A 12818-nucleotide genomic window follows, 5' to 3' on the forward strand; every position below is an offset into this window, starting at 1 on the left:
GCTAATAGACACCATTGGGAAGAGGTGGCCCCATAAACAGCCATGAAGAGCTTTTAAGGTAACCATCATCAATTGAATTGTACCTGGAAGCATTTAAACATGCATACATGCTTAATTCAAATGAAAGGATTTGCTTATTTTTCAATGTAATTTTCCAGTTGATATGTCAGATATATTGGTAAGCTGTTAAGACTCACTCAATAGTGAGATGGGAGGCATTTAATAAATTAATAAGCAGGCAAGCAAGGCAGCCATTCATTTCTTGCAACGTAACAGTTTTAACAGATATTCTATTTGCCTTCCTTATTCTCTATTACCAAAGTTTTATTCACGCGACTGTACCTTTAAGACTTCTCCAGGCACAGGTGGTGGTGATTGGAAATGAACTGGTGTGTTGATGGCTGGGGTTGGAGCCATTGGCATTTGTTGTTGCTGCTGCATGTAATGCATCACTGTCTGCTGCTGCATACGCTCCCGTTGTTCCTCCTGTTGTACTTGCTCTCGCATAAGCTGCATCCGTAAACCAATGCGAGATGCCATGATTGGTATTTGGTAGCGTCAAAGTTTGCTAGGGATACCGAAAGTCCTAAGAAGAAAATAGAAGAGTTGAGGCTCATGGATTTAACATTAAATGCTAGCTTTCACTTGCACAAGGGATTAAAACTGGTGAAACACCAGCAAATCTCTCAACATTAAGAACCTTCTATAATTCAGTGTAGTACAATAAGTGCCTTACAACTTGCTGTTTTGCATATCCCACTGTAGCAACATTGCCAAAAAAGCATTAAGAGTTGTTAATCTAATCTTACATAGCTTCTTCTCCAAAAACACTGAACTTCTAACCAGATCTTACAAAACAATTCTAGAATACACCTTTCCTGTATGGAACTCGCATTGCATATCAGACATAAATTACGCCAGACTTGAAATACTGCGATTAGACAATTTACAACTATGTCATCTCCGATCCTATCTAACAGGAGTTCATAAAATCATGTACCAAAATGTCTTTCCTGTTAGTGACTACTTCACCTTCAACTGCAACAAAAAACAAGCACATAATAGATTCAAACTTAACATAAACCGCTCCAAACTAGATTGCAGAAAATACAACTTCAGCAATAGAGTGATCAATGCCTGGAATGCATTACCTGACTCTGTGGTTTCTTCCCCAACCCCCAAAACCTTTAACCTTAGATTGTCTACAGTTGATTTCTCCCCTTTTCTAAGAGGTTTGTAAGGGGCATGCATAAGCACACCATAGAGCCTACCCTCCCTGTCCTACTGCACTATTTTCTTCTTTTACCATTACTTTCTACTTATGTTATGCTTACACAAACTACAATCCTATACTTGTTCGACAAATAAATAGATAGATAGATAGATAGATAGATAGATAGATAGATAGATAGATAAAATAAATAATAAAATAAGTAAGTAAGTGAGTGAGTGAGTGAGTGAGTGAGTGAGTGAGTGAGTGAGTGAGTGAGTGAATGAATGAATGAATGAATGAATGAATGAATGAATGAATAAATGAATGGGTTTTTTTTAAACAGCAAGTTCAGACTTCCCAGCTCTGGATATGTTACATCTCGAATTCCCAGAACTCTCAATTAGCAAGCTGAAGAACGCTATTGTTTTTGAAATTGATACAAACTACCCACAGCAAATTATAATTTGTTTTCACCAATATTTCCCAAATGTTAAAAAAAAATAAAAAAAATTGTGTTCCTTTTCTCACTTTCCTGAGCCTTTGTTGCATCGGTTTTCAAATTAAGGAGAAAAAGACAAAACAGAAATATGTACAAAAATATGTACATATGCTTGATCATATGGTTTTTGCATTTGTTTGCAAGCTTGTTCTGTGTCATAATCATTAATTCATTATTCATTATTCATTAATGTTAATGGGATGTTTTGTGCATAAATAGCATGCATTTCTGTATGCACATTTCAAGTTACAAGCAGCATCATAAAAATCTAAAAAGTGCAAAGTCTACGGAGAGGGGCGGCATACAAATCTAATAGATAATAATAATAAAATCCTGGGGTAAAAATTTCTACACAAACAGCTTTGAAAGGGCACATTTATGTAAATAATGTACGGTATATAAATTTCTCTTCCAAAAACTGGTCCTATTTTATGATAGCATAACTTTCTTTAAAAAATTGCTTTTTAAATTACTCACACTTTTCATTTACTATTAAATTTGTTCCTTTTGTAAGAAATTATATTTATTTGTATATATTTATTTTGTCAAAGAATTCAGGACATGCATAGCAATTCCTGCATGCTGTTTCAGAGCCTTGGTGGCGCAGTGGTTAGAATGCAGTACCACAAGGTACTTCTGCTGATCACCAGCTGCCAGCAGTTTGGCAGATCGAATCTCAGTAGGCTCAAGGTGAACTCAACCTTCCATCTTCCAAGGTCTGTAAAATGAGGACCCAGATTGTTGGGGGCAATATGCTTACTCTCTATAAACCACTTAGAGAGGGCTGTAAAGCACTGTGAAGTGGTATATAAATCTAAATGCTAATGTTATTCCTCCTTCCATCCCCCCCCCCCATCCCACAACATTATCTTGTGAGGTTGGCTGGGCTCAAAGAGAGTAAGTGACCCAGCCACTCAAGGACTTTCTATGACTGAGAGTGAATTTGAATCTTCAGTTCTCTGGGGCTAATCCAAAATCCCAAAACTATAACCCTGCTTAATCACTAACTTTGATTTTAAAAGGGAGGGGGGAGAATTTCAGAGTAAAGTCAAGTAACAATCTTACTTCCCTCTATAGTAATATCTGTCATTTAGGGAATTTTTTTAAAAAAAACCTATTCCTTTCTTGTTTCTGTATCATTTCTGGGCAAAGGTTCTGGCATGTGACTTAAGTAGAATTCAAGAAGCCCATGATAAAAGAATAAGATGATATATTTGGAAAGTCTTTTTTAAAAGTTCACAAAGAGAGATGACACAGAACAAGTTGCCCATTGTCTCCTTCCTAATAATTTGCTTCATACTGCAGTCAATGTTTTGCCTATCGCTGGATACTTCCGAGTTAAATTTAACATTTAAAAAGTCTAGATTACTAGGCTCATGTGAGAAATGAGTGATAGAGGATGAGACTCAGTGGCTTAGCAAGTTCACAGAAGAGATGGGTGTTTGAGATAGAAACCGTTCTTTCTCAGGCTTTTTCTACGCATATAATGTCTATACATATAATTCAAACATTCATTTCTAACATTTTGGGTAAGCAGTTGGATTTCTTGACATTCAGGATGCATCCCATGAGTTTTCTATTTAGATTAAATCATACACCTTCCACCTAGCTTTCCTGCACCAATGCTGACTAATGTAATACAGTGATACCTCATCTTACAAACTTAATTGGTTCCAGGAGTAGGTTTGTAAGGTGAAAAGTTTGTAAAACGAAACAATGTTTCCCATAGGAATCAATGGAAAATTTGTATGCCACCCCGAGTCTGCGGAGAGGGGCGGCATACAAATCTAAATAAATAAATAAGTAAAAGTGATTAATGCGTGCAAGCCCAAAACTCACCCCTTTTGCCAGCCGAAGCGCCCATTTTTGCACTGCTGGGATTCTCCTGAGGCTCCCCTCCATGGGAAACCCCACCTCCGGACTTCCAGGTTTTTGTGATGCTGCAGGGGAATCCCAGCAGCGCAAAAACGGGTGCTTCGCTGGCAACGGAAGTCCGGAGGTGGGGTTTCCCAGTGAGGGGAGCCTCAGCGAAATTGCAGCATCGCAAAAACATGGAAATCCTCAAAACCCCACCTCCAGGCTTCCATGTTTTTGTGATGCTGCGATTTCGCTGAGGCTCCCGTCGCTGGGAAACCCCACCTCTGGACCTCCGTTGTCAGCGAAGCGCCCGTTTTTGCACTGCTGGGATTCCCCTGCAGCACCACAAAAACACGTAAGTCCGGAGGTGGTGTTTCCCAGCGACGGGAGCCTCAGGGGAATCCCAGCAGCACAAAAACGGGCACTTCGCTGGCAACAGAAGTCCAGAGGAGGGGCATCCCAGTGGCGCCGGCTTGGGTTTGTAAGGTGAAAATAGTTTGGAAGAAGAGACAAAAAAATCTTAAACCCCGGGTTTGTATCTTGAAAAGTTTGTATGACGAGGGGTTTGTAAGATGAGGTATCACTGTAGTTTATAAGTCCCCCTTACTCACAAACTCCACAGCCTTTTGTTGTACTGACCTGAGAAAATGTTTGGAGAATGTCAAGTCGGGGAAGTCTGATTTAAGATTTAGGGGTGGCAATCATATTTTGTAGTAAGAAAATTCCTACAATGAATAAGCTCATTCCTCATGGATTTTTCAGATCTGTTCAACACTTCTAAGAATGAATGCAGCTGCTTACTTGGCTTCCTAAATATGCATCCAAGATTTTACACCCTGCTGGTGAAGCTGATGTCCTTAAAGTGCCTCAGCTCTTTCACGAGCTGCCTTCTTCAGTCATGGAGTGTGAAGAGTTTACAAACCCTATCGCAGGGCAGATTAAGCTGTCATATTTCTTGCTGTCATAACACAGGCAATACATAGCAACTACCATGCAAAAGAATAAAGGGTTTATTAACAGACCGAACACCCTTGTTCAGAAATTGCAAGAAAAAGAAAACGTGCTTTACTGCATAATAAAACTCTCTAGAAAACTATCTCACATCACTTATATAATACCTTTCGGTATTTTCCATTAACTTCTTTCTACAACCCAATGTCTCTCAAAATAAATAAGACATGTAAAAGACTGGAATAAACACTGCCTTAACTGGAGCATCTCAAGATTCTAAACCAGTGCCCAACCTTTTCTGTTGACAAATTTCAAAGGGTATCAAACAACCAATGTATAATTTATTATACTCTTATAGTATAATCACTCTTTGAATTCTACACTGTATACAGTATTAATCATTATCCTTTAAAATGGTGCCATATAGATAATTGGAAAAGATGGAGAAAAGGGGCTATAATCAAAGCAAGAGTTATAATCAAAGCAAGGGTACCACCCCTTGAGGAAAGGCTTACAAAAAGAATTTTCATCTTAAAAACAATTAAGATGAGAGATGTGATAGAATGCATAATGTTTTGTGCGGTGTAGAAAAAAAAAGCTTTTATATATTCATTTGATTTAGAATGATTTTTATCTGCTATTAACAATTAAGTCTTTATTATGAATTTAAGTTATTATTACTACTAATATAAGAAATAGAGCTAAATTGTAAAAGCATGTATGATACTGATATGAAAATCTGCAAACAACTTAGAAATGTATAAGTGATAACACGTAAGGAAAGAGAGAGCAAGGTTATCTCTCTTATTTTTAAAGTTGTGTGTATATTTCTGTTTGTTACTTACTTACTTACTTACTTACTTACTTATTTATTTGACTTCTATGCCGCCCAATCCCAAAGGACTCAAGACTTATATTTGTATATAAAATTACTTTTTTCTAATTAAAAAAAGCTTTTTGTTCCTTCTCACTCATGATAACTTAATCCAGGAATCACTCCAATTGGTAAGAGATTCAGAATACTTTTATTAGTATGTATTTCTTTATTTTTATTTCAATTGATTTGGAATCCATCTAATGCCTTAACAACTCTGGGTAGCTTACAATTAAAAAGGAGGGGAGCGGAAATAGAAGAAACAACAACCAACTAGGAAGTTAGCTCAATACCACAAAGAAGATGGGGTCAACTTATTTTTTAAAGCACCGGAAGATAAGAAGAGACACAATGGATGGAAACTAATCAAGGAGAGAAGCAACCTGGGATTAAGGAGAAACCTCCTGATATTGAGAACAATTAGCAAGTGGAACATCTTGCCTTCAGAAGTTGTGTGTGCTTCATCACTGGAGGCCTTTAAGAAGACACTGGGCAGCCACTTATCTCAAACTCTTGAGCAGGGGGTTGGATTAGAAGACCTCTAAGGTCTCTTCCAGGTCTATTCTAATTGAGCTAAATGACTCTTCCCATGTTATTTATTATAAAAACTACACTCGACACCAATATTACAGGTCAACCATTTACTAGGTTTTCCCCCTTTAGGAAACTCCTTTATATCACAAGATCTTGATCAGACTGCTTAAAGACAAGGAGAACTGCAAAACCAAGATAAGTTTTAAATAGCTCTTCTGGCTCTGCTTGGCTTCACCCTATGTAATATTCACCAACTTCTGCTTTCACTCTGACTCACAGGATGGACAGGGAGGTGGGGGGGGAGAGAAGATAGGATAGGAGGTCTGAAAACCACTGTGGTGCAGTGTGGTGCAGCCATGGAGGTATGACCCAAGTCTCCTCTTAACCAAGGACGTCACAGGGTGACTTTGGGTCAGTCACCCCAATCTATCATACAGGGCTGCTATTGTGTGAACAAAATGAAGAGTCTTGGATTTCTTTTGCAAGACAGGCAAGAAATAAACAAAATAAATGAATGAATGAACTAGTAGAAAAACAAAAAAACAGAAGAAGTCTGTGCATGATTACTCAGAAATGTTTTCAGTATTATCAAATCTATGGTGCAGAAATAAACAAAAGAAGGAATTTTAAGACTCATCCAAAATGTAGATGGATAGATTTAAAAAGCTAGAAATTGTCATTGAAATTGGCCTTTAAGAAGTTGTACACATTGTTTCGCATAATGTTAACTAACATTCTGAATCGGAATATTGTATGCCGCTCCGAGTCTCCGGAGAGGGACGGCATACAAATCTAATAAATAAATTTCTCTTTGTTCGATTGTGAAGTCCTGTGAGATTCTGACATCAGTGGGAAAGAATACACTGGGAATGTAATGGGAAATTTTGGCAGCTTTTTACAAGTATTTTCTTGACTCTTAAAATAAAAAACATGGATTTTTAAAACAAAAATTGAGAAAACCAGAGCAAGTGAATTATGCTTTCAGGCACTGCAACTTTTTGCATTCTAACCCTGGGAAGTTTATGTAGCATATATAAACTATTCCTCAAAGCAATTACAAGTAATCCTTGTTTAACAACTGCCTCATTTAATAATTTTTATCAGACATAACAGAGATAAAAAAGTAATTTTGCTCCTCCGATTTACAACCTTCACTGTTGGGTAAAGCTAAAGAAAGCTGAAGTAAAATCATAAAAACTGTTGCAATTTTACTTAGTGACCATTTTGCTTTAAACCAAGTTGCCAATCCCAATAGTGGTTGCTAAACAAGGACAACCCTCCTCAGCTGTAGCATAATCCCAGGAAAGGATGAGTTGTTGACAGAAGCTGCATGCACACGGCCTCTCTCTCCAGAGTATATTTTTCCTTTGGAATCCAAAGTGTTGCACATCCCTCAAGCAATTCTTATCCAAACACATAAATCAAGAGAATCTCTACATCAGAATTCTAGCTAAATTTTAGAATAGAATTCCTATTAGTTGGTGAACTAAGCTGACCTATTACCAGCTCAGCTTCACAATATTTGAAACTACTACAAAATTAGCTTTCATTTTTGAAACATGATGCTCTTTCTCCATTGGAGGAAACTATTTCCCCCACCCTTTGTCCTGGCTCTTAAGCTTCAGGTCCTATAGAGCATTCCTATAAAATGCTGCTCGACAACTTTGCAGCTCCAACCCAGTAGCAGACATTTTATCAGGAGGGATGACACTGACAAGACTGTTATCAGTTCCCCTTTCTCTTCTGCATAGGGTGCAGGCTACTGGTTCTTTCTTTCCTTTTGTTTAGAATGTGACCGTGGGGATTTTTGTGGATGCCAGACAAAAAAAATGTTCTTGTTTTTAGCATTTCTAACTAATAAATGTGAAAATAATCACAATTACTTTCAGATTGCTTCTGACTTTTTGGGAGGGAAAATGGTGGCAGTGTGAAAGTCTCAAAATTGGTACTTTGGGTCTTAATCTATTACTTCCTGACTTTAAAAAAAAACTCTGTTTAGAGCTTCACTTTTGACATGTGCCTTGAAAAAGTAAACTGAATTATCAGAGAGGGAGGTGGGGAACACAAAATAAAGGGTAACCCAAAATATATCAATGCAGGAGGTGGGCTAAAGATTGCCAGAAAAATGTAGTGGTAAAAATTCACATTCTTTGAAGCAGGAATATTTGCAAAGAGAGGTTTAAAATTAAGCATGATGGCCACTACCATGTACCATGTACCTTCTTATTTTTACATACAAATGAATGAAATGTATCTGGGAACTAAACCTTCTAACTTCTAACATGCATTTAAGAATGTACTAAGAACAGTAAAGTACAATTTGAAATTCATCAAATAGTCCTGTTAGCACTATTGCAGAGCAGAACACATTGTTAAAAGAGGATGGAAAGATATTCATTCAAGAAATAGAACATGAAATTTATTGGCAAAATACAAAATTCTTCAATATCATCAACAATTACTGTCCCTTTCCCACTAGAGTTGTAAATATGATAAATATTGTATCATTCATGAGGTAAGATGGATCATGAGGTTCAGGACTAGCAAGGCTTGTTTCTCTAACTTCAGGTTCTTGCAGGCAAATTCTTCTCATTTTTTTGGCTCGTGCTCCAACTATTAGTTGGTGATTTTTACCTTTTACTTAGCTCTAACAGGCGTCCCTGTTTTTATCTGTTGTTCAATAGCAGAATATAGTTGCTTCATCTTCTAGTACTGATCTCTACACAATGGGCGGAACAGGCATTTTTCTTGGTAAAGTGTTTCTTTAAAATTAGTAACTATTTCTGAATGTGTATTTATACATATAAATTTGCATGTGCAAGTTGCATGAAAATATTTCCTTGCTTAGCAAATGCAATTCCTCTTTTTTGACACTGTATAAAAAGATCCCCCTCAAGAACATCACTTTGAGCACAATATCAAAGTTGGCAATTGTAATCTTGAATGGAAGATCTATGTTGTTTAAAGAAATGCCCCATCTGTTACATGTGAATTCAGACAAAATGGTCAGTACACAGCCCTGTCCCTCCTCAAATACCCTCCAGATATGTTGTGACAGCAACTGTCATATTTTCCAAACATTACAGTATGGGTGAAAACTGTCACAACTGCCAGGCTTGTTGGGAAGACTTTGATTATCTCCTTCCTCTTCTTCCCCCACCCTCAAAAAATAAACAGAGTAGAGTTAAACCTGAATAGCACTTGATGGGAAATTACCCAGGAAATTCCAAGGTTTAAGACTAGACTGGGAAGAGAAAAAGAAATCTCAGAAGTAGGCAATGGCGTGTAATCTCCAGAATTGTATTCAACTAAATATTTATTTTATGAGTGAAGGCAGGTGGCTGGAAATTATAAGAGACACTTTCCTTACTTTTTTGCAGGTTGGAGGAGGGTAACGTAGAACTGTTTTAAGAGTGGAAGCTGAAGTTTATATTTTCACTACTTTTCCAGATTTCCTGATTTACAGTAAAAAAATCTACCCCAAAAATGATGGCAAATGCTAGAAATGACTGATTTAAAAAAAAACCTTCCTTTTTCATACTGATTGCAAAGTTATCACTTGACCTAATATTCATCATGTATGCATTAACTGTTATTCTTAGCCAGTGATGTAGATTGAAATTAAAGAAATTATTCTAAATATTGAGTTGTCTTAGTCTTTTATATGTAACAAGAAATGAGTTAACTAGAGACTTTATGTTGAGTTCCAAATAGTACAAGAAAACCCATCTGCTCTTATTCTATAGTAAATTCCATTGGATTCAGAGGATCTTATTCCTTAAGAGCATTGGTGGTGCAGTGGAGAGAATAGGCGTTGATTGCTTACCTGAACGCCTCTTCTCGTACGGTGAGCGGGTACAGCAGTCACATGGGTTGCTCATGTCCAATCCGGTGGAACTGAGCCTAGTGTTAAAAAAGCTTGCTGGATCCGCCCCTTCCCCAGAATTCGCGAATCCATAGACTAGGCTCAGCTGTGAAGCTCTGTAGTGTTCAACTCTCATTGTTAGAGGAAGAAAGGTTATAGGAAGGTAAAGAAGACACATACAAGGGCGGGAAGTGACTGCTGTACCCGCTCACCGTACGAGAAGAGGCGTTCAGGTAAGCAATCAACGCCTATTCTCCGTACTGAAGGAGCGGGTCCAGCAGTCACATGGGACATACCCAAGAGATAGGTCCCTAGGGTGGGAGTACATTGCTATCGTGAGAGATAACGGATTGGAGTACTCTTCTGCCGAAGGCAGCGTCCGCTGATGCGTACGAATCGATTTTGTAGTGCCTTATGAAGTAATTTGGCGAGGCCCAAGTGGCTGCATTGCAGACTTCTTCCAACGGAGCCTGAGTCGCCCAAGCGGCAGATGTGGCAGCACTTCTGGTGGAATGCGCTGTAATATTCCTTGGAATGGAGAGGGAAGCTGTCTCGTAGGCCTTAGAGATGGTCCCTCTGATCCAACGACCTATTACTGTAGAAGACACTCTGGATCCCAAGGATCTGGGATGGTAGGCTATGAAGAGTGCTTCAGACCTCCGGATGGATCTTGTGCGTTGGATATAAACCTTTAGCGCTCTAGTGAGATCCAGAGTGTGCCATCTAGTTGCCAGGGGATGCTCTCGTTGGAGGCAGAAGGAAGGTAATATGATATCCTGAGATCTGTGAAACATGGAACTAACCTTTGGTAGAAAGGTGGGGTCCAGTCGCAGAACCACTTTGTCCTGGTGAAACTGGTAAAGGTCCTGTCTGATAGAAAGGGCTGCCAACTCAGATATGCGTCGGGCGGATGTAATCGCCACCAGGAATGCTACCTTAAAGGATAGGTACCTGAGGGACGCAGAATTCGGGGGTTCGTAAGGTGCCTGAGTAGGAGAGTGGAGAACCCGTGGCAAGACCCAGGTAGGATATCTGTGGATTTTAGAAGGCCTGAGGTTGGCCACTCCTCTTAGAAATTCTTGGATTTCTGGAAAGGAGCGGAGGAGCTGCCTGCGAGGCCCCGCCAAGACGGAAGAAATGGCGGCCAGGTGTCGGCGGATGGTGCTGGTAGCGAGGCCCTGGTGGAAAACCTTTCATGAGGAAGGTGATTATCCTGTGGATGGGAAGACACAGGGGAGAAAAGCCCTCCTGCGAGCACCACTGATGGAATTTGGACCAAGTATGGTCGTAGATCCGGTTGGTAGACCCTCTTCTAGACTTCAGGAAGATTTCCACTGAGTCCGGGTCATACCCTCGCAGGTCTAAGTCCCTCCGGATAATGGCCAGGCGGTGAGGTGGAACCACTCTGGGTCCGGATGGAAGGAGGCCCCCTGTCGCAACATATCCTCCGAAACGGGGAGTCGCCAGGGGTCCTGGACGGACAGTTGTTGGAGGTCCGTGAACCAGGGCCTGCGAGGCCAGTGAGGGGCAATCAGAATTACTCGGGCCTTCTCCAGGAGGATTTTGTTGATCACGTCTGGCAGAATTGGAATTGGAGGGAAGGCATACAATAGACCTGGAGGCCAAGGGCTCCTGAGAGCATTGATTGCCTCTGCTCCCGGAGACGGGAACCTGGAGATGAAGCGAGGGAGCTGGGCATTGGCTTTGGTCGCAAATAGATCCAACACTGGATGGCCGAACCTGAGGCAGATTTGGTGGAACAGTGACTGATGGAGGTTCCACTCGCCTGGATCTAAGGTCGCTCGCGAGAGCCAGTCCGCTTGGACATTGAGGCTCCCCGAGATGAGGTCGGCTAGAAGCGACTGGAGATTTTTCTCTGCCCAAAGGCCTAACTTCAGGGCCTCCCTCATGAGGGCCTTGGATCCTGTGCCTCCCTGTCTGCAAATATGGCTTTTGGTGGCTATATTGTCGGTGAGAATCAGCACATGTTGGTTGGAGATGTGAGACTGGAATTGTTTTAGAGCTAGAGACACGGCTCTTAAATCTAGCCAATTGAAGGGCCTGGAAGCCTCCTCCAGTGACCATGTGCCCTGAGCTAAAAAACCCTGGGCGTGGGCTCCCCAGCCCGAGAGGCTGGCCTCTGTGGTGACTACAAACTGGTCGGGACACCGGAAGGGAGATCCCTTGTCTAGGGCTGGAGAAGTCCACCACTTGAGGGATCTGCGAACCGTCGGTGGGATGGTGATGCGACGGTTCGAGTTGCTGTGGCCCGATCTCTGGAATGGTAATAAAAACCACTGTAGTTCCCTGGCGTGAAGACGGGTCCAGGGGGCAATACCAATACATGACACCATTTTACCCAAAAGGGAAGATAGGGTGGCAATGGAGGCAGATTGCTGGGGCAGGAAGCGAGCAATGAGATCCAAAATGCTGCGTTTTCTCTCAGTGGAGAGGAAAACCTGGGATATCTCAGAATTAATGATAGTTCCCAGATGCAGAATGGAAGTGGATGGATCAAGGTGGCTCTTTTTAAGATTTATGGTAAAAGAGAGGTCTGCAGCCACACCAGTTCTGGAATTCCCATGAATTAAAATGTCATCTAAATAACATAAAATATGAATGGGAGAGGCCCGGATATGAGCTGCCAAGGATCCCAAGAGTTTAGAGAAGACTCTGGGAGCTGAGGAGAGCCCAAATGGCATAGCCCTATACTGAAAATGCCTGCCTTGAAGGCAAAGCGCAGAAATTTCCTATGGACCTTGGCAATGGGAATATGGAGGAAGGCCTCCGTGAGATCCAGAGACACCATAAAGTCTCCCTGATGTAGAGCTGCTAAAATGGAAGATAAGGAATGCATTTTGAATTTCCTATATTTTATGAACCGGTTCAATTTCTTTAGATCTAAGATGGCTCTCCAGCCTCCAGAGGTCTTAGGGACCATGAAGAGGATGGAAAGGAGCCTAAACCTCTCTGGAGAGAGGGGACCGGTTGAAATGCTCTAATAGTCAACAAATGAGAAATAGCC

The 12818-nt window shown here is 40.6% G+C and overlaps 1 protein-coding gene across 1 annotated transcript in view; it reads right to left on the bottom strand.

Annotated features, from left to right (window-relative positions):
• The window catches only part of TFEB (transcription factor EB), a 73555-nt gene that overhangs the window by 11216 nt on the left and 49521 nt on the right, over window positions 1-12818 (bottom strand). Inside the window, exon 3 of the mRNA XM_070745340.1 lies at window positions 343-586. Within this exon, the coding sequence (XP_070601441.1) occupies window positions 343-540 (198 nt within the window). The 5' untranslated portion in view covers window positions 541-586. The remainder of the gene's footprint in view (window positions 1-342; window positions 587-12818) is intronic.

The sequence above is a fragment of the Erythrolamprus reginae genome, chromosome 3 (assembly GCF_031021105.1).
Source record: "Erythrolamprus reginae isolate rEryReg1 chromosome 3, rEryReg1.hap1, whole genome shotgun sequence".
Taxonomy (NCBI): domain Eukaryota; kingdom Metazoa; phylum Chordata; class Lepidosauria; order Squamata; family Dipsadidae; genus Erythrolamprus; species Erythrolamprus reginae.